At 33.5% G+C, this 21,494-nt stretch overlaps 12 protein-coding genes across 12 annotated transcripts; 6 read left to right on the top strand and 6 right to left on the bottom strand.

The window, feature by feature from the left end:
* Nucleotides 1–130: 130 nt before the first annotated feature.
* Nucleotides 131–673, top strand: INA17 (Ina17p; the record flags this gene model as incomplete). Its single annotated transcript, XM_001646418.1, has 1 exon — nucleotides 131–673. The coding sequence occupies one exon, from the start codon at nucleotides 131–133 to the stop codon at nucleotides 671–673; it is 543 nt and encodes a 180-aa protein (XP_001646468.1).
* A 168-nt stretch (nucleotides 674–841) lies between these two features.
* On the bottom strand, nucleotides 842–2,293 carry ELP4 (Elongator subunit ELP4; the record flags this gene model as incomplete). Its single annotated transcript, XM_001646417.1, has 1 exon — nucleotides 842–2,293. One exon carries the CDS (start codon nucleotides 2,291–2,293, stop codon nucleotides 842–844), a length of 1,452 nt encoding a protein of 483 aa, XP_001646467.1.
* Nucleotides 2,294–2,591: 298 nt separating this feature from the next.
* Nucleotides 2,592–4,574, bottom strand: MSD1 (aspartate--tRNA ligase MSD1; the record flags this gene model as incomplete). The annotated part of the gene is made up of 1 exon (XM_001646416.1): nucleotides 2,592–4,574. The coding sequence occupies one exon, from the start codon at nucleotides 4,572–4,574 to the stop codon at nucleotides 2,592–2,594; it is 1,983 nt and encodes a 660-aa protein (XP_001646466.1).
* A 353-nt stretch (nucleotides 4,575–4,927) lies between these two features.
* On the bottom strand, nucleotides 4,928–5,950 carry SWD3 (Swd3p; the record flags this gene model as incomplete). Its single annotated transcript, XM_001646415.1, has 1 exon — nucleotides 4,928–5,950. The coding sequence occupies one exon, from the start codon at nucleotides 5,948–5,950 to the stop codon at nucleotides 4,928–4,930; it is 1,023 nt and encodes a 340-aa protein (XP_001646465.1).
* A 445-nt stretch (nucleotides 5,951–6,395) lies between these two features.
* UMP1 (Ump1p) lies at nucleotides 6,396–6,851 on the top strand (the record flags this gene model as incomplete). The annotated part of the gene is made up of 1 exon (XM_001646414.1): nucleotides 6,396–6,851. One exon carries the CDS (start codon nucleotides 6,396–6,398, stop codon nucleotides 6,849–6,851), a length of 456 nt encoding a protein of 151 aa, XP_001646464.1.
* Nucleotides 6,852–8,268: 1,417 nt separating this feature from the next.
* SYH1 (Syh1p) lies at nucleotides 8,269–10,941 on the top strand (the record flags this gene model as incomplete). The annotated part of the gene is made up of 1 exon (XM_001646413.1): nucleotides 8,269–10,941. The coding sequence occupies one exon, from the start codon at nucleotides 8,269–8,271 to the stop codon at nucleotides 10,939–10,941; it is 2,673 nt and encodes an 890-aa protein (XP_001646463.1).
* An 864-nt stretch (nucleotides 10,942–11,805) lies between these two features.
* SSE1 (adenyl-nucleotide exchange factor SSE1) lies at nucleotides 11,806–13,857 on the top strand (the record flags this gene model as incomplete). Its single annotated transcript, XM_001646412.1, has 1 exon — nucleotides 11,806–13,857. The coding sequence occupies one exon, from the start codon at nucleotides 11,806–11,808 to the stop codon at nucleotides 13,855–13,857; it is 2,052 nt and encodes a 683-aa protein (XP_001646462.1).
* A 308-nt stretch (nucleotides 13,858–14,165) lies between these two features.
* On the bottom strand, nucleotides 14,166–15,380 carry PEX32 (Pex32p; the record flags this gene model as incomplete). Its single annotated transcript, XM_001646411.1, has 1 exon — nucleotides 14,166–15,380. One exon carries the CDS (start codon nucleotides 15,378–15,380, stop codon nucleotides 14,166–14,168), a length of 1,215 nt encoding a protein of 404 aa, XP_001646461.1.
* A 444-nt stretch (nucleotides 15,381–15,824) lies between these two features.
* Kpol_1048p33 (uncharacterized protein) lies at nucleotides 15,825–16,322 on the bottom strand (the record flags this gene model as incomplete). Its single annotated transcript, XM_001646410.1, has 1 exon — nucleotides 15,825–16,322. The coding sequence occupies one exon, from the start codon at nucleotides 16,320–16,322 to the stop codon at nucleotides 15,825–15,827; it is 498 nt and encodes a 165-aa protein (XP_001646460.1).
* Nucleotides 16,323–16,644: 322 nt separating this feature from the next.
* Nucleotides 16,645–17,976, top strand: TYR1 (prephenate dehydrogenase (NADP(+)); the record flags this gene model as incomplete). Its single annotated transcript, XM_001646409.1, has 1 exon — nucleotides 16,645–17,976. The coding sequence occupies one exon, from the start codon at nucleotides 16,645–16,647 to the stop codon at nucleotides 17,974–17,976; it is 1,332 nt and encodes a 443-aa protein (XP_001646459.1).
* Nucleotides 17,977–18,063: 87 nt separating this feature from the next.
* Nucleotides 18,064–18,819, bottom strand: UBS1 (Ubs1p; the record flags this gene model as incomplete). Its single annotated transcript, XM_001646408.1, has 1 exon — nucleotides 18,064–18,819. One exon carries the CDS (start codon nucleotides 18,817–18,819, stop codon nucleotides 18,064–18,066), a length of 756 nt encoding a protein of 251 aa, XP_001646458.1.
* Nucleotides 18,820–19,613: 794 nt separating this feature from the next.
* CQD1 (Cqd1p) lies at nucleotides 19,614–21,482 on the top strand (the record flags this gene model as incomplete). The annotated part of the gene is made up of 1 exon (XM_001646407.1): nucleotides 19,614–21,482. The coding sequence occupies one exon, from the start codon at nucleotides 19,614–19,616 to the stop codon at nucleotides 21,480–21,482; it is 1,869 nt and encodes a 622-aa protein (XP_001646457.1).
* Nucleotides 21,483–21,494: the final 12 nt, after the last annotated feature.

Here is a 21,494-nt window from a genome sequence, read left to right as displayed (position 1 = left end):
AGTTTTCGATTTAGAGTTAGATTTGTTACTAAGGAAGTCTGTTGCTTAACCTTTTAAGTTTGGTTTCAATTGGGTTAATATTGATTGAGGTTAGCTGAGATAAAACATTTGTAAAAGAGCCAACTGTTGCATGATGATTAGGAATCAATTGTATAGAAAGTGTATTATCGGTGGTGGTAGATCGATATTGAATGGCTGGGTGATAAATGGGACGGTTCCCAACATTGGTCTTAGATATTTACGTTCAGGAATTGTCACTAGAAGTAATGAAATCAAAACTTTAGAAGATTTATCGAAACTGAAGAATCTTGATGATGTTGATCCAGAATTAATAAGGAAACTGATCAATGAGAGGACTAGCGAATTGAATATTCAAAATGAAATGGAAATGTTGAAACATATTCAGAATGAAGAGAGGAAAACTCAAGATATACCTATTAAAAGATTCATCAGACCAACTTGGATGTTCCTATTGATGAGTTCGACTTTTTACCTTTTAGGTCATTACATATGGTGGAAACTTGAGTATGATGAAGTAGAGAAAGAATTAGATAGACAAGTGACTGCATTAGAAGAAGAATTGCATAATTTAATTGAAGAACATCGTGTACATGGAGAAAATGAAGCTATTAAAAACAAAAAACATAAACATTGGTACAAATTTTGGTCTTAGAATGCCATATATATATTAATTCCGAAATCATTGTAAATAACTAAATAGAAATTAATAAATTTAAATTGTCATATTAGAAGAATGAAATTAATTATATAAGTGAATATGTAATTGATGCTGGCTGGATAATATATTAAAAAGTTAAAAGAACAAACTACTTCTATTGTTTTAAAAATCTAATGACACTTTTGTATTCTTAGTAGAATCTTCAAGTGAATGTGAATGAGAATGAGAATGATCATGGGTTCCATCACCAATAGCGGTCGAACAATTATCTCCAGAAGCAGCTTCATCATTGTCTTCAACCGGGATACCCCATTCTTCAATTTCGAATCTCTTTCTACCATTTTTAAATGCCCATTCTGATTTAATGACATGCATTTCACCACGTTCACTGAAGATAGGTAATTTTAAAATCTGAATTAAACCATGTTGAACTTTATTAGGTTGCGACTTGTATGCACGCTCTAAAAATTGCAGCATTGTTTGGTCAAATGGCTCCAATCTCATAACTGAGTCAAAAATACTCTCAATTTGAGTCAGTAGGAATTGATCTAGAAGGTCAGACGAAACACTTGCAAATAATACACAGCTGCCTTCGTATTTTTTAGTTAAACTCTTTAACCCATGTAATAAAGGTAATATAGTAGAAATCTTAAACATATTAGGAGGATACATTGCTGGATGTAATAACGATGGAACAACAATTCTTATTATTTTATCTTTATGCTTTTGAATTGTCTGCTCCATCTGAACTAAAATAGCTTGTACATTTTGTGAGGGCGAAATAAATGTAATTTCATTTAGTGTAGGTGCTGGTATGATACGTGAAGTTATATCAAATTGATGGTTATAGTTTTTATGCTCATCAATTAATACTTCATCATCATCTTTCTTAGGCTTGTTATCATTCAAACCGTATCTCCAAGCAATCTTTAAGTCATTTGATCTTGCTGGTGCTTTTGACTCAGATAAGTTGCTGACAGATACTTTAGATTGCTCTTCAGCTATCTTAAACTTCTTGACATCTCTTCTTGATCCTTTGTAGATACCTGGCAATTCTTTGGCAAACATCTGATTTAATGATAAAACAATAACATGTGTATTACCTGGAGTCGATCCAGTGGACTCTAAACGGTTGTGAACAATACCCTGTGATGCAAATATTTTAGCTAAGACAGATTGAAACTCTGTAGTACCAGTTTCTTCCATTAATAAACTTGTACCTAGTGGTAATCCCATATGTCCCAAAAGTTTATCTAAATCCTTAGTACCTGTTGAAGTAGTTTGTTGGGATGTTGCTGGGGATGGTCTAATACCAGGATGGCTGTCTTCCACAGATGAGATTGGTACATCTGCTTGGCTCGAAGTTGGACCTCTTGAAATCCCTGGACTAGAACCTCTAAGTGATAAATTACGCATACGGTCAACTGCCGAAGGTCCAGTACCTCTTTCTGATCTCATGTTATTAATTAGACCTCTGTTAATACCAGTTGAGGCTGGACCTCTGTTGATACCGGCTGAGGTTGTACCTCTTGTAGGTAGTGGAACTCTTCCTGGAACAGCAGCTTGTCCTCGAGAACCATTGTTTAAAACTTCACCTCTCTTTCTAAATGACATCACTAACAAATCTTTAAATCCAGTTCAGTGCTCTTAAATTACTACAAGCAATCAATATCAACTTCTCGTATTAAATATATCCTTAAACCTTTCTTAAATCCATCTCATCTCATCTTATAATTTTTCAGTTTTTAGCTTTTGATATGCATGCTTAAACCGCATCTCTTTATAAGCCTTAGCTAAAAAAAACTGCTACTTAATGGTTATTATCTTTATCTTTAATATATTATTTGATTAAACTATCTACAAGTCATTTATATTATTATTTATTTACTTAATTAAATCATTTGTATAGTGTTTATTTTGTTTTCTTGAAATACTCAACATTATACATTTTTAGTATTTCTTCATTGACTGTGCTTGGGCTTCCAACGACAGTGTCGGAACCACTTATACTTTTTGGAAAAGCGATGACATCTCTTATACTATTCCTTCCACAGACCATGGCACACATTCTATCGAAACCTATGGCCAATCCTGCATGTGGTGGTGTTCCCATTTTGAATGCTTGTAATAAATGACCAAAAAGGTTTTCTGGATCATTAATTTTTAAGATGTTATGGAATATATAATTTTGAAGTTCTGGATCATGTATTCTAGTTGAACCTCCACCTAGTTCAACTCCACTAACAACAAGATCGTAGTGTTGTCCTAAACATTGAGATGGATCATCAGTTGATAACTTTTCATAGTCCTGCAATCTTACCATAGTAAATGGATGGTGAGTTGATGTAAATGAATTCTCTTTATACTGTGGGAAATGTAATTTTGTTCCATCTTTTGGAATTGTTTCAACTTCCTGAGGTGAAAATAATGGGAAATCAACAACCCAAGATGCAACATCTTGTCTTGTGCTTGCATACTTTTCCACTCCTAATTTGGTTTCCAAGACTAATTGACGTAGTTTACCTAAAGGTGTTGGGTTCTCAAACAAAGATTCAGATTTCTCTCTAGTAGAACCACAGATAATATCACCTTTTTCTAAATTTAGGAAATTAGAAACCAATTTTGGATTTTCAATATCTGTAATAGTTAAGAATTTTTCAAACCAATTCAATCTAGTTTCTTCATCGGCAATAGGAACGACTATTGGTGTTCTATATGGATAATTATCTGAATTCGACAAATGAGTCCAATTTTTATTGTAATCTTCTATATTTCTAAAAGCATTTTTCAATACCATAACTTCAAAAACAGGGAAATTCTTATGCTGAGTACTATGAACATTAAACTCTGACAAATCAGTTATCTGTAAATTTGGTGCTCTCAAATCTGGTTTGTCAATACCATACTTAGTCATTGCTTCTTTATATGTCATTCTTTTAGCTGGTTGTTCCTTGGTGACTTCTACAAGTTCATCATTTTCATTCAACGTTAGCAAAGGTCCTGACTCAGCAAATTCTTTCCAAACACTTGGTATTAATTCTTCCACTACATTCATGACATCTTCACCAGAAGAAAATGCCATTTCAAGGTCAACTTGAGTAAACTCTGGCTGTCTATCTGCTCTTAAATCTTCATCTCTGAAACATTTAGCTATTTGGAAGTATCGATTAACCCCACTAGCCATTAAAAGTTGTTTATATTGTTGAGGACTCTGTGGAAGGGAATAAAATAATGGTAATTTTCCAACTGTAGACTCCTTTCTTGTTGGTACCAAGAATTCCCGAGCACCTTCTGGGGTAGATTTGAATAAAATTGGTGTTTCTACTTCAGTAAAAGCTTTACTTGCCAGATACTCTCTAATACGTGTGGATATATTGTATCTTTTCTTCAAAAACTTTTGATATTCAGGTAATCTCAATTGCAAATATCTGTACTCAGGAGGATAGTTGCCTTTTATTTTAAAATCTTGAAGTTGTGATGGTTTTTCATTTGCTTTATTTAATGTCGTTATGTCGTCAAGTTTAATTTCATAAACTTTTCCTGAATCTAATGTAGAATTATTATCATTACTATCCTTTTTAATTCCCAATATACCTTCAATTTGGACTACATCTTCTACACTACCACCTTTAAGCTTTGAGTTTGTATCAACAATTTGAATCTTATTACCGTCGATATCACGTAAGTTACCAAAGATCAAACCTTTCCCTATCTTCTTCGGTTTTCTATCTAACCAACCATTGATGACAACCTTAGTCCCTACTTCTAATGACTTGGCTTGTTCTATTGTGATCGAATTACCCTTGAATTGGAATTTAGCCTTGATGCCTTCTGTTTTGGGCAGTTCACGTTGCAATCTGGATAGCAAAGAAAACTTTCTACAAGTTCTCAACATTCTCAGTTTATAACCCTTATTTAAAGACTAGTTGTCGATTTTTAGATTCAATTACTGTTGTTCATATTGTTTTGAACCAATCATTACTAGTTATATATAAGTTAACTATTGAATTTTTAAAGATTTTTCCAAATCGGGATAACCTTTAAGTATGGATAAAAATTATTCAATAATAACTATGACAGATGTCTTATAAGTTGAGACCTAAAATATGATTATCTGCTATAGACAATTATTCCAATGGTATTATATTTACAGATTAACTATAATTAATTTTAAGTAAGTGTATATATTAGAAAGAAATGCAAATTTAGACGTTATTTATTAAATTCATAAAGGGGAATGTTATAATGTTATTTCCAAGTCCATAGATAACATTCACCATTGAGTGACAGAGAACATACCATGCTCCCATGACAATCGATGCTTATAATTGGGCTGTCCTTATGATATTCATCACTTTTTAAGAGCTGTAATAGTTTTTTATCACTTGTATCCCAACAATAAATTTCACCATTATCGTAACCACTTATGACAATTGGAGGTTTATCATCGTCTTCTGGATATAGAAAGTCCATACCACATGAGTAATTCATTTGTTTTAGTTGTTTTCCTTGTTGTTTATTGTCTATTTGTTCTTCTCCGTCCTTTTTGTTTGTATCTATATCGTTATCATCTTGTAGAGGAAATGTTCGTACGACATTCCCTCTTACACAGTCCCAGATTTTAACGACTCCATCTAATGATTTGACAAGTAAGAATTTGGCATTTTTTGAGAATTTCACTTGTGATATGGGTACCACACCTGTTTCTCGCTTCCAATCCTTATCATAAGTCAATGTCTTTAAACAATGGCCGGTAGCAGTATCGAATATACGAATTAATCCATCGAACGAACCTGAACTCAATATCGAGCTATCGAAAGTACATATATCTATGGAGACAACAGCCTCGGAGTGTGCAGATATAGTTCTCATTAAGGTACCGTTTAAAGTATCCCAAATCTTAATACTTTCATCCATAGAGGATGAACAAAGTAAGTTACCCTTTGAATTATAGCACAATGATATCACAGGAGCTGTATGTCCCATGAGAATATACAATTGACCATATAACAGATGCAATACGTTAATAGTGAAATCATCTGAAGCAGTAGCTACACATTGGCCATCTGGAGACCAACAAACTTGAGAAATTGATTTAACATGAGAAGTCAGTATAGTCTGAAAAACTTCACCACTTGAGATATCATAGATAACCACAGATAGTCCATCTACAATAGCAAGTTTTGTACCATCAGGTGAAAAACAAGCACTAGTCGATAAACCATCAGTTAGATGCACTAAGTCTGATATTTTCCCAATTAGTTCTAGCATTATCAGTTATTCTTTAAGTTTTTCTTAGTAGCCTGGTTCACTTTAAAATAAAAAAAATAGCAAGAAGACCAGATATAAAAGACTAGATGAAAGAACGGACTAAACAACAACACTTCTTGATCCACCAGAGACTCAATAATCAAACTTATAATCCAATTTGAGCTACAAAACTTGATCTTGTTCAACTAGATGATCTATTACTTGTTCCATTACTTTATAAATTACTATGAGAAAAATGGATATCATTAGTGACGACTGCTTTTGTATAGATAATTTTGAAATATCAATTAAAGGTCAATTTGAAATTGATATTGGGATTTTGTATATATAAGGAATAGATATTTAAATATTGTTAAGGTGGCGATAAATTTGAATAATTGTAGATATAATTTATGTTATAATTGCAGGTGTGGTATCCATAGGGTTACATATAAGAAGGGATAAGATGAATAATATGAATATAGTGCCATCTGATAATTTTAAGAGTAGTGTTTCTACTGTCTCTGAGAGTAAAATAGTTTCTAATGCGGTTCCATCGTTGCCAGATACTTTGCGTCAACAGGAAGGTGGTGCAGTTCCTCTATCGACACAGTTGAATGACAGACATCCATTGGAGAACCGTGTGCAAAACTGGGAAGAGACCCAACGTAAGAGACAGCTTGAACAGTACAGACAAATTTTTGGTATAGCTGAGCCAGTTAAGAGGGAGATGGAACTTAAAATTGTTGAGAATACCGATTTTAACCCGTTATCTAACAATGCATCATCTATCCATCGTGACATTCTATTGAACAAGGAATGTGACGTCGATTGGGAAGATGTATATACTTCTACTACAGATTCAAATTCTATGCTAACTAGCAACGTTCATTCTAAGATTGAATCAACTTTAGGTATATAAAAAAAAGCAACAGCAACATCAACAAAACAAACAAGCAAGAATATATAATTACGTATATAAGTGCTGCTTCTTCATATAACCAATCAATACAACATTTATTAGATCAAGACTACTTATATTCTTGTATTAGTAGTAGTATTATAGATATTCACGAGTTTAATTCTGACCACGTGACTAACCAAACTGTAGAGGGAAGAGAGTTTCAGACTTTCTTTCCTAATCAATGAGGAAGAAGTGTTTCCGGTTCGATCCCCAGCTGTGTCATATTCTGTCAACCCCTTCTCAACTTTGAGCTTGCGTAGTACTAATTATATCAGTAGTAACACACAAGGTAAGACAAGGTAAGACAAGGTAAGGCAAGGCAAGGCAAGGCATGGCAAGCATAGACACGGAAATAGCTAAGTAGTGTCAATAAGTACAGCCATTCACCCTACAAAAGGGTCAAAAATATATCATTTTTTGAAATTTATTCCTAATCACGTCTATCTGACAGGCAAAGATGCTGACACCATTACTTGCTAAAGAGCTCATCTCATATGCTGAGCAATGAATGTATTTGACAAAATATTCAGCTTTTGCACTGTTAGTAATTGCAATTGATAAAGGATAATATATATATATATATATATAGAGAGAGAGAGAGAGAGAGAGAGAGAGAGAGAGAGAGATAATAATAACTGATTAATCAGTCTTTTCCAAAGAGACCAACACTACAAACAACAAAATACCTGTCTTTCTGCGACTGTTTCTCTTGCTTTTCCTCTCTCTATCTCTTTCGAAATCAAAAATTCAAAATCGAAATCGAAAAAAAAAAATTGTAACCAAAAATTTGAAAAATTTTTTATTCTCAAAGGATTAAGAGTGATATATAACAGTTGATTTGATGATTAATTGTAAAACTATTTTGTGTTTTAGTTGATTTCATGTACTTTTATTCAATTGTTAGATCTTGTTTAGTTTTCAATAGGTACCATACTTAAAAACTCGTTCCGATTATAACTGCACACTTAGGGATCCTTTATTTTTTTTTTTCCATCAAAATTGAAACTTTTTGCTTGTAGAATTATTTTAGTTTAAACATACAACTGGATATTGTTTATCAGATATTTGCAATTCATTTTATTTTTAAAAATACAGAACTATTACAAAAATTTTTTTCTGTCTTTGTTTCCTACTTATATAATAAATTACACTAACGCTCACACTTTTTTTTCTTGGGGAAAATAATATATATATATACTAATCTCACATCATATACCCCCCTTTCCAATAATAAAAATCAAAGCTATATTTCTTTTTTTGGATTTATTTTTAATAAAAGATATAAAGCAATTACATTATTAGACCATACTTATTATAATAATAATTGTCAATATTATCAACACACATACTCCCTCCTTTCAAACTTTAGTAAAACATGAATTTTCAACCACAATTTCAAAATCAATTGGATTCGATGAATTTTAATTTTCAAAATATGAATCTACAAGGTTCAAATGGTGTGCCACCATTACCATCACAACAACATGTTCCCAATATGATCCCTGATCATAACATTAGTCGAACTTCAACTCCAAACCCAAATAATGGCGGGGGTACACCTTCTCAGCTAAATAGAGCTCCATTATCCAGAACCACCTCCTTATTGGATTCAATAGGTATCCAAAGAGTAGGTTCTCCATTTATGCAACCAGGAGGTCCCTCTGCCGTCGATATGGGTGGTGGTCTATCTCAAAATATGCAATCGTCTTCAATCTTAAATAATTGGGGAACTCCATTGAACAACAATAACAACAATTCTAATGGTGGAGTCCAATTGAATCACGAAGATTCGTCTTTGACTTCTTCTCCTTATGCTGCAAAAATGCATCCTAGCTTGAGTACTCAATCACTAATGTTTTCTAGATCTTCTGCTGGAACCCCTGTTTTGAACCATTCAACTATCAATTCAGGTTTAGCAACTACGAATAATGCTATGTATGCTCCAATGACACCATCGGATTCGATGCATTTCCAACAACGACAGATACAACCACAGCCTCATCATACCCCTATTCTACCACACCCACCTCCTCAACAGCAACAGAATATTCCAATTCTGATAGAATCACAATGGAAATATATCGATTCCATGGGGCAGGTACAAGGTCCTTTTGAATCTTCAAAAATGAATAGTTGGTTGGCAAGTGGTTATTTCCCTTCTAATTTACAAGTTTCAAGAACAAATACATCCCCTGAGCCATTGGGTATTAATGATAAGTTTATGACAGTGACAGAAATTATCAACTTCTCAAACGATTTCTTTGCTCCTTTTTCTGCTGTTGATAAAATTATATCTGCCAGTATATTGAGCCAACAAGCTTCTACATTAGCAGGAGGCAGCACTTCTTTACAGGATTCCTTAAGTTCTTTATCTACAGGTTTAAACTCTGCTAAACCTAACCTGAGGGAAAAGGATTACTCTTATGATGAATTATTGCAATTAAGAAATAACGATGGTAGTTACTATAAAGAGTCAATTATCAAAATTCCTGTAGGCAGAAGCAAGAAGGAAAAATTAGATCCAGATTTTGTCGTTCCACAAGCTGCACCAGAACCATTATTACCAAAGTCTCCTACTCCGGTGAAACATCAAAGCCATTCCCCAAAGAAAATGGAGATCTCGAAAACAGCAGACATACATTCGATTAGTCCTAAGAAGACATCTCCTTTGAAAACTGAAACTTCAGTAGCAACGAAGGACGAAAGAGAAGTACATCATACCGAGGAAAAGGTTTTGAAAGTGGAACAAGGTTTAGAAGAGGACGATTCAGTTGAAACAGAAGAAACACAAGATGAAGAAAGTGAAAAAGAAGAGGAGGAAGAAGAAATCTCAGAGGTTAATGATTCAAAACTTGCCACTCCAAGTCAAGGTAAAACTAATCTAGCACCATGGGCCAACAAAGTTGAAAAAGTTGAACCTGTCAATATTCCTTCCTTAGAAGAAATGAAGAAACAGACGTTATCGAAAAAACAATTAGATCAAAACAACTTGGCTCAGATGCGTTTAGAACAAGCCCAATTAGCCAGAGAAGAAGTCATCGAGACACAAATTCCCACAAGACCTTCTTCGAATGTTGCACCATGGGCTAACAAAGTGACGAGCAATAAGATTGAACCTGTTATTATACCAGCCCCAGAGCAAATGAAGAAGAAACCATCATCTAGTAATAAATTAGAAAAAATTACAAAAGCTACCCCTATAAAGTGGGAAGATTTAGCATATCCTGATGAGAAGAAGGATAATGAAATGAAATCAATGTTGACATGGGCCACTAAACCAACTTCTGTTCCTGTGTCTTTGAACATCAAGCCACAACCTAAGAAGAAATCTTCCTCTACTGTATCAAGTGGCTCTACATCCACTTCCCACTCTTCTAGACTTGGCGATGAATCAGTTCCATCTTTATTAGATCTAAATGATAATGATTTTATTACAGAACAAAAGAAGTTATGGCAAGATGCTCATCGTTCCAGTGGCTCTTCATCAACAGATAATGCTTGGACTACTGTCTCATCTAAAAGTTCCAAATCTTCTGTTACTACTACCCAAGCAAAAATTGTTAGTCAACCAAGTTCTTATGTCAGTCCTGACAAATTGAGAAGTATCGGAGGCAGTTCAACTCCAGTGAGAAGCAAGCAAATTGGATCATCTACCACTATTCCATCATTGAAGGCCAAAGCTTCTAGTGGATCTCTAGCTACAGCTTATCCTGGTAATGCTTCTATTTCAGCACGTCAAGAATTGATTAAATGGAGTAGATCTCAAATGAAACTTGATTCGGGAATCCAGGTGAACAGCGTCTTGGAAGTGTTATTCAGTCTTCCAGCGGGTACAGAATCCACTGAGATCATTGCCGATACCATCTATTCCAACAGTTCTACAATGGACGGTAAAAGGTTTGCTACTGAATTTATCAAGAGACGTATTGACTGTGAAAGACAACTGACAGATCCGTTGACATGGATTGAAGCACTAGCTCTTCCAGAAGGTAATGAAGATGACTGGGAGTTCCAAGTAGTCGGCAAGAAGAAGAGCAGAAGACATTAGTGATTTTCAATTTTAGCATAGAAACATGTACATACAACAGAATGGAGAGTATAATTATAAATACACATCCATACCCCATTTATACATACATACATATATATATATATATATATATGTACCTCTAAAATCTAATTAGCATCACATTGCATCAACAAAACGTATGGATATGTACTAGACCACAACGGTCCATACAACTAGTCTTGTTATTGATCACGTGGAATACAATGACTACTTTCAAAATGAATTCCGATACGAATACGAATACGAACCCTTTTGCCCTTTCCCTTCTCTGAATTATCTCCGTGCCCAAAAAAGGAAAAACTCAAAAAAACATTAATTTGTTTATCCGAGCACCTTTCTTTTTTTTATACCACGTGAAAGAATAAAAAGGTTATACGCATCGCTACCAACATAAAACCGAACAAACCCACAAATAGCAGCGCTACCACAATGTCTCTCCTCTCTCTCTTTCTTCTCTCCCAGAAAGTTTCCCTCTTTTCTTCTGATATCTTCTCGAAGCTTCGTGAAAATTTTCAAAGTTTTCCATCTCATCATCAACTCATCTACTATGCATCATCATCAAATATCATCACAAGACATCTCGAAGTAATTCGAACTAAACTAAACTAAACTAAACTGAATTGTACAATCAATACTCTCTAATTGTAACAATTTACTTAATTTTTAACCTTCAGTTAAGTACAACTTAATGACTATCTTTTGTTTTGTATCTTATGGGAAAAATGTTATTTAAAGTTCGATTTTGTTCTTGTTCTTGTTCTTGTTCTTTCATTGTAATTTTAACTCTCTCTACTTGCATAACACCAGCGTATTCTTGATTGAATATAATAAGACAATAGCAATATGAGTACTCCATTTGGTTTAGATTTTGGTAACAACAACTCTGTTTTAGCTGTCGCTAGAAACAGAGGTATTGATGTCGTCGTCAATGAAGTTTCTAACCGTGCCACTCCATCTTTGGTTGGTTTTGGTATGAAGAACAGATTCTTGGGTGAAGCTGGTAAGAACAAGCAAACCTCTAACATCAAGAACACTGTTGAAAACATCAAGAGAATCGTTGGTCTAGACTACGAACATCCAGATTTCGAACAAGAAGCTCAACATTTCTCCACCAAGTTGGTTAAGTTGGAAGATGGTAAAATTGGTAGTGAAGTTAGATTTGTTGGTAAGAATGAAACTTTCAACGCTACTCAATTGGCTGCTATGTTCATCGACAAAGTCAAGAACACTGTCATTGATGAAACTAAATCAACCATCACCGATGTTTGTATTGCTGTCCCATGTTGGTACACTGAAGAACAACGTTACACTATTTCTGACGCCGCTAGAATCGCAGGTTTGAAGCCAGTTAGAATCGTTAACGATGTTACTGCTGCCGTCGTCTCTTATGGTATCTTCAAGACTGATTTACCAGAAGGTGAAGAAAAACCAAGAATCGTCGCTTTCGTCGATATTGGTCACTCCACTTACACCTGTTCCATTGCTTCTTTCAAGAAGGGTTCTTCTAAGATCTTGGGTACTGCTTACGACAAACATTTCGGTGGTAGAGATTTTGACCGTGCTATCACTGAACATTTCGCTGATGAATTCAAAGGTAAGTACAAGATTGACATTAGAGAAAATCCAAAGGCTTACAACAGAGTTTTATCTGCTGCTGAAAAGTTGAAGAAGGTTTTGTCCGCTAACACTGCTGCTCCAATGTCCATCGAATCTGTTATGAACGATGTCGATGTCTCTTCTCAAATGACCCGTGACGAATTAGAAGCATTAGTTAAACCATTGTTGGAACGTGTCACTGAACCAGTCACCAAGGCTTTAGCCCAAGCTAACTTGACTCCAGAAGATGTTGACTTCGTCGAAATTATTGGTGGTACTACCCGTATCCCAACCTTGAAGGAATCTATCTCCAACGCCTTCGGTAAAGAATTGTCTACTACTTTGAACCAAGATGAAGCTATTGCTAAAGGTGCTGCTTTCATCTGTGCCATGCACTCCCCAACTGTTAGAGTTAGACCATTCAAATTTGAAGACATCCACCCATACTCTGTTTCTTACAGCTGGGACAAACAAGTTGAAGATGAAGAATCTATGGAAGTCTTCCCAAAGAACTCTACTTACCCATCTTCTAAGATTATCACTTTGAACCGTACCGGTGACTTCTCCATGAAGGCTTTCTACACCAACAAAGAAGAATTAGTTGAAGGTATTTCTACTGACATTGCTGAATACACTATCTCAGGTGTCCAAGTTCCAGAAGGTGCTGAATCTGTCCCAGTTAAGGTTGTTTTGAGATGTGACCCATCCGGGTTCCACATCATCCAAGAAGCTTACACCGTTGAAGACATCACTGTTAAAGAAGCTTTGCCATTGCCAGAAGATGCTCCAGAAGATGCTGAACCAGAATACAAAGAAGTCACCAAGACTGTCAAGAAAGATGATTTGACTATCACTGAAAAGACATTTGCTCTATCCGAAGACAAATTGAGAGAATACACTGAAAAAGAAGCTGAATTACATGCTCAAGATAAATTGGTTGCTGAAACTGAAGATCGTAAGAATACTTTGGAAGAATACATTTACTCTTTGCGTTCTAAGATCGAAGAAGAATACGCTAACTTTGCTTCTGATGCTGAAAAGTCAAGATTATCTGAAATGTTGAATAAAGCTGAAGAATGGTTATACGACGATGGTTACGATTCCACAAAGGCTAAGTACATTGCCAAATACGAAGAATTGGCATCCTTAGGTAACATGATTAGAGGTAGATTCTTGGCCAAGCAAGAAGAATTGAAACAAGCTTTGAAATCTAAGTCTGAAGCCTCTAGAATGGCTGAATTAGCTCAAAAGTTAGCAGCTGACAGAAAGGCTGAAGCTGAAAAAGAAGCTGAAGCTTAAAAGAATTGAGTTAGTTTTACATACCATGTATTTTTATTATTAGGTTGTATATTTATAAAATAATTCATGATATTGCGTTAAATGTTATTTATAATTACACCTTCTGATATTTTGCTATTTAAACTAATTTTTCATAATCTTTTATATAGTTTATACCGACAACGTGAAATAAATCTGTGATACATATACTATCCTATAGAAACATTATTATTTAATGCTAGTAAATATATTAAAAGATTATTAACAAAGTTATAAAGAAAAATCAGTAAATTAATAATAATAAAATATATATTAGTTACAAATTTTGTTCATAAATGGAACAGCCTGCGGCTCCATATTTTTGATCTTGTACAACCTTCCAAAGACTCGTTTAATCCAGTAAATTCCCAATCTGTATTTGAATATGACCACACTGTACAATGCCATTCGTTATCTAACCATTGCCAACCTTCCGGTATCAATTTCCCCATATCGGAAGGAGCTAAAGCAGAATAAATCTTATTATTGATTTCGATGGAATACGGACTTCTTTCATAAGATACTAATTTTGAAGTCCAACCATCAGGATGCCATTTGCGTTGATTTTCTTGAATTTTTACATCTAAAATTTTAATTGAATTTTTATTCTGCCAATCTTTAGTCAATCCTTTAAAAGAAGAATCCTGTGGGTACAATTTTTGAATAAACAGCTTCAATCTATTATCTTCCAAACCTTTCAAAGTCTTGGTAAAAGGCAAAGATATTATCAAATCTTCATGTTTGATTAAATCGAATAAATCCAAAATTGGAAATTTAGAAATGCAATTTTTGTTAAAGATGTAATAGAAATAATAATAAAATTTCCTTACAAGTAATATTCTCCAAAATAACTTGAAAGTAGCTTGAAACCAAGTAGAATGGTATAGCCCCAAGACCAATACGCTTAAAATTGTATACAATTTCACAGAAATGTATTTCATCAGAATTAATTGAATTGGTGTCATTATTAAAATGGTCTTAATCAATGATAGCCATCCATTAATCTGCAATCCATGCATAAGTACTTCCTTCCTTACAGTCTCTAATTTATCCAAAACTGATTCTAACACCACTATAATATCATCTAAAGTTGGTTGTTCAGTATGACTTATATCATGATACACCGATTGTACATAATAAATGAAGGAAAAAAATAGAAACATGACACTTGTAAGTCCAAACCAAGTGTTGACTGCATATTCCTTAACCTGATTAAAGTTCCACTGCCTCCAAAGGCTACCATCTCCAATGGAGTCCATTGGTTCTAATATATTAACAGCTAAGGTAAAAGTCACTAGATATACAAACGGTAAACATAAATCGTCACAAATCCACATTAAATTACTCAGAGCACAATCTGTAATGATCAATAAAGGATATAACCTATATAAAGACCCTATTAAACTACTTGGAGTTATCATAGTCAGAGATGGCTTTTGACCATGATTATGAATAAATTTTGCCCTATATTTAGCATTAGAAGAATCTAAAGAAGCGGTAGACATCACCTATATCCCTAAACACAACAAACAAACTCGAAATTACACACACACAAACGTTCTGGTTACCAATAAGTGCCCAGTTAACATTCTTTTATACATTTGTTAAAACAATATAAATTACTAATCTTTTGCTTTTATATCAATTCTAGCTTAGTTTTATATAAAGGATGTCATTTGCTAAACACCGAGAAGGAACTAAACGTGAGATGAGGTTGCCAATGACAACAGAAGACCCAAACAAATAACCCATATGGGGGGACTTATTTAAGCCTAGGATGACAATTTAATGTCGATTGTAGTTAAGGATGGGTAGCTTTTCTCAAAAGATAAAAGGAGGCCTTCTTATTCATTGTACTGGATCAGATATTGATTGAATCAACCTATAGATTGTAAGAAAACAATACCTCTTTAACAGGTATTCTTCATGCTGTCGAGACTACTGTGTTGTTATGATTCAAGTATCACAACATTCTCATGATTGCTATTCTTTTGACAATGATCAATCATGTAACGTAGTTCATCTAATTCTCTATTCATTTTATTCTTTGTATTCAATGGTTCAAATATTTCCAATAATTTTTGAGATAATGTTAGACATTCCTCATATCTTCGTTGGTAATAATACCTCTCACAGAAGCTTGTCAGTTTCTGTCTTGTCTGTTTGATAGTGATATCATATTCATCGTTTGTATTTAACAAATTTAATGCATCTTGATTATCCATCCAATTAACCTCTGTTACAGTTGGGCCTTTCTCAATATTGAAAAAATGATCCAACTGTTTCTCATACTCTTCTTCACTCTGGCCCTTACGTATCTTGACTTTACCAGTGGACTTACGCACTTGAACCTCTCCAGTAGCTTGATCAAGTGCTATAGGTTTCGTTATAGCATTATCTTTATTGAAACCTTTCTTACCAATATTCTCTTGATCTTGAATCTCCATAGTTAAGCAATCTAAAACAGTAAAAACCAAACCTAGGCCTGATGCAACTAAAACTAAACAACAGATAACCGATAACTATATCACCTCTTCACAACTTTGATAACATCAAACAGCCTTTCAGCTACTTCAAATATCTCTTGATATCGATAATTATCACCTCTTCTTATAATAACCTCTTCGGTTATGTTAAAAGTTTCAAAGGTTTCGATATATAAACTCTGTTAAATAAAAAGATTGATATATAGAGGAACAGTTAGGTGAAGTAAGTCAATTGAAGACTAAATCAACTAATAAGAATACTGTGTTTTCAATTCCCTTGTTTATGATGATTTCTGATGATAAGCTGTGTCTTTGGAAGGAGACCAAGACGATTGGTATTATTGGTTTAGGTGATATGGGTTTGCTATATGCTAGAAAGTTTTCAGAAGCTGGTTGGAAAGTTGTTTGTTGTGACCAAGAGAAGTATTTTCAAGAGTTGTCATTGAAATATGCTGCCGAGAAGTTTGAAATCGTTTTAAATGGTCATTTTGTATCAAGATCTAGTGATTTTATTATTTATAGTGTTGAAGCTGAAAATATTGATAAAATAGTGTCATTATATGGTCCTTCTACTAAAGTTAATGCAATTGTGGGAGGTCAAACCAGTTGTAAGAACCCTGAGATTAAGGCTTTTGAGAAACATTTACCTTCAGATGTGGATATCATTACGGTGCATTCGTTACATGGTCCAAGGGTTAACACTGAAGGCCAACCATTAGTCATAATAGATCATAGAAGTAAACAGAAGGATTCTTTCGAATTCGTAGATACTTTGATGTCCTGTTTGAAGAGCAAGCATGTTTATTTGAGTTATGAAGAACATGATAAAATTACTGCAGATACTCAAGCTGTTACTCATGCTGCATTCTTAAGTATGGGTTTAACTTGGGCAAAATTAAAAGTTTATCCTTGGACAATGGGTATCAGCAAATGGAATGGCGGTTTAGAGAATGTCAAAATTAACATTTCAATGAGAATATTTTCAAATAAATGGCATGTGTATGCGGGTCTAGCTATTACAAATCCAGCAGCTCATCAACAAGTTTTACAATATGCAACAAGTGTCACCGAAATATTTACTTTGATGTTAGATAATAAAAAGGAAGAACTACGAGAAAGGTTATACAAGGCTAAACAATTTGTATTTGGTGATCATACAGGGTTGCTGCTATTGGATAGTTCGTTGTTAGACAAATATTCATTAAATAAAGAAAATGGATCTACTGACGCAGAGGGAAAACCATTACGCAATTCGCATTTATCATTATTAGCTATCGTAGACTCCTGGTATCAGTTGGGGATTAATCCATATGATCATATGATTTGTTCAACACCATTATTCCGTATCTTTTTAGGTGTTACTGAATATTTATTTTTAAATGATAATTTACTAGAGGAAACTATTGATAGTGCAGTAAATGATTTGGAGTTCCGTAGAGATGATCTGGAATTTGTAATATCTGCCAGGTCCTGGAGTTCTATAATATCTTTTAGTAATTTTGAATTATACAAAACAACATTCGAAGGGGCCCAGAAGTTTTTCGAACCAAGCTTACCTGAAGCCAATAGAATAGGAAATGAAATGATTAAAACTATATTAAGTCATTCTAAATAAATTTAAAATATATATTTTAGATAAATTTATAAATAAAATGGATGTGAGTAAATGCTATTTTGAATAATCGATAAACAAAAACAGTTCTTAGCGTTTGAGTTTCTTATGCAGTGGATAATTTTCATTATTGTTATTATTTTCATTATTGTTATTATTGTTGTTTTCATTATTATTGCTATTGATATCATGATTATCTATAAAACCCCATGACCTTTTGGAACTATTTGGTGAGTTGTCACAGGCTAAAATGTCATTTTTATTGTGGATTATTGAATTATAATTATTAGTATGATTATGCTGATTTAAATTTAAGTTTATATTTTTCAAATTTAAAGAATGATAATAATCCTTGACAATTGTATAATCTCCTGGATTTAAGTTACCTAATAGCTCAGGAAATAAAACTTTAAAACTTTTCAAAATGATTCTATTCCAAAGATGCATTAGTCTGGAATCTATTGTTGAATAGGAATCTATACTATTTGAAAATTCAGAAGGGAAAGAACTAACTATCTTGGAGAGTAAACCAAACAAACCATATTGCATCAAACACTCGCTATAGTGAGAAATAGAAATATTTCTAAATAAAGGTAAATAATTTGACGGCGTTAAACATTTTAAAATCAAAATTAAATCAGATAGCTTACTATCATTTTTAATATACAATAGAAAATATAATTCAACCCCACTATGCAAATTATACAAGATGATATGCCAAATAAAAGTATTCGAATCTTGTGGCTTCAAATAAACCCAATAATTATCATTCAACCTAAACCCATTTCTATCACTACAAAGACTCTTCCATTCTTTTAATAACCGTCTATTAAGTTGGAAACCCATGATGTTTCTACTCTAATAATATACAGGTAAGCCAAACAAAAACACACAACAATCAGCTACCTCCTAGAATAAAATTAAACTATACTTTTCTATATATTCTAACCTTATTGCTAATGTTCTTTGATCTTGTTCTTGTAGGAAGAGGTTCCTCTTATTTGCAAATGTTTGGTTTAAATACCTTCGGTAGATGATTTCGGTTATTAATTACCCTACCCGACGAGATGAGATGAGATGAGCTGAGATGAGGTGCAAGAAGGTTGAATCAGAGTTATGGTGGAATAACTATATTGATTGGCTTGAATGAACGGTGATTTTTACGTTACGTTAAATTTAGAGTTACTTTGAGGCTCTTATAGTTTTCTTGTTGGTGATCAAGAGAAGTGGGAAGAAAAACACACGAGAAGAACAGCATCATAGATGTCTGACTTCTCTCATATGATCCAAAGTTTTATTGGGAAGTGGTCATTGATTCAGTAGAACAGTATATAAAAAATTAGAAGTGTATTAATATAGAAGATAAACTATACATCAATTTCAGTTTTGGAATCAATATTTCTGATGGTTTAACCATAGATGCATCATGGTTGATTAAACGTTTCTTTGTTTTGATTCACGTGACCGAATCTTCAAAAAGCGATGAGGTCGGGTTTCAATGTCATCTCGAAAAGTTTTGATTCAATGTATATAAAATATGATATAAATTCGAAATGGATAAGATGGTCAAACTTCTTTCAATTGAAGATTGTTGGTTGGTATAGCACTGTGATAGTACAGTAGTAATCGGTTTAGGAGCTATGTTCAGGTCTTTTGCTAGATCCTGTAATTTCAGATCGTTTAGATGGTCTGAAATTCGAGGATTCTCGATTAAACGTCGAAATTTAATGATTTATTCTGCTAGTGCAGCCTTAATTGGTTATCACAGTTCTAATTCTGTATTGAAAAAGTATAATTTAGGAGGTAGAATGTTATTTAACGATTCTTTGATTCCTGATCCGAGAGGTGATACCTACGAAATGGGGTTATTCATTGCGTCTCAAAATGATTGGGAAGATCAGGTAGTTAATGAAAGAAATTTAACGGTAAAGAATTCTAGAAATAGACTTTATAGATATTGTAATGTTTTAATGTACAAAATTGGTGATTTCATGGAGCCAATTATGGTTTTTTTACGATTCATTGAATTATCATGTATTTTCGTACCAATATTTTGTTTATACCCTATTTCTTATTACGGGAAATTAGTAATATTAAATAATAACAATAATAATAATAGCAATGATAAAGCCAATTCTCCCAGTGTAGAGACTAGTGGTTCAATGTTATGGTTTAAAATGTTGAGATATTGTTTAGAGTTGGCAGGTCCAAGTTTTATTAAATTAGGTCAATGGGCAGGCTCGAGAACTGATTTATTTCCAGCTGGATTTTGTCATGAAGTTATGAAATTACATTCAAACGTTAACCCACACAGTTTAGAGTATACGAAATTAAAAGTCTGCTCTGCATTAGATATCCCACAGGAAGATTTTGATTATGTATTCCAGGAGTTTTCAGATGAACCAATTGGTATTGGCGCAATTGCCCAAGTTCATCTAGCTACATTTTCTGAAGATTATTTCAATTATAAACAGTTGAAGTCATCTTTCTCGAATAGAGATGTTGCAATTAAGATCATACATCCTTCAGCTAGGACCAAGATAAATAGAGATTTGAAGATCATGAATTTTTTTGCAAATTTATTAGATTCCATACCAACCATTGAATGGCTATCATTCCCCGATGAAGTAAGAGAGTTTTCCTATTTGATGAATTTGCAATTAGATTTGAGAATTGAATGCCTCAATTTGAATAGGTTCAACGATAACTTTAAGGATAACATCAAAGTGAAATTCCCAATTGGTCATATAGAATTGACTACAAGAGATGTACTTTTTGAGGAATTTATTGATGGTTTGCCTATCCAAGAATGTTTAAATGTCAAAGATTATATCAATGATTATAATCCACTCTTGTTTAAAAAAATTAGTGATCCATTTATCAATGCTTTCCTACAGATGTTAATTCTTGATGATTTTGTCCATGCAGACTTACATCCTGGGAACGTTTTAGTAAGATTCATTAAGACAGATAAATATGAGAATAATATTATTTCTACAGAATCGGAATCAAGTAAAATAATCGATTCATTGAAAAATAGTAGTAAAAATGGTAATTTTACAGATAGATTAGTTGAAGTCTTGGAAGAATATACACCACAAGTTTGTTTTATTGATACTGGATTAATTACTGAATTGAATGAAACAAATCGAGTTAATTTTATTGATTTATTTAATGCGTTAGCAAGATTTGATGGGTACAGGGCAGGTGAATTAATGATCGAAAGATCTAAGACACCAGAAACTGCGATTGATAAAGAGCTGTTTGCAATTAAAACTGAGAAACTAATTGCAAAAGTTAAAAAAAAGACATTTACATTAGGAACAGTATCAATTGGTGAGCTTCTTGATCAAATGCTAAACATGGTTAGATACCATCACGTCAGATTAGAAGGAGATTTCGTATCAGTAATTGTAGCAATATTACTGTTAGAAGGAATTGGCAGACAGCTAGATCCAAATTTAGACTTATTCGAAAGGTTCGTATTTTCTTTTTATTGTTATGTTTAACATCCAATTAAA

This window comes from Vanderwaltozyma polyspora, genomic scaffold (assembly GCF_000150035.1).
Source record: "Vanderwaltozyma polyspora DSM 70294 KpolScaffold1048 genomic scaffold, whole genome shotgun sequence".
Taxonomy (NCBI): Eukaryota; Fungi; Ascomycota; class Saccharomycetes; order Saccharomycetales; family Saccharomycetaceae; genus Vanderwaltozyma; species Vanderwaltozyma polyspora.
Note: the sequence above shows the minus strand (reverse complement) of the source record. Positions and strands in the feature narration are given on the sequence as shown.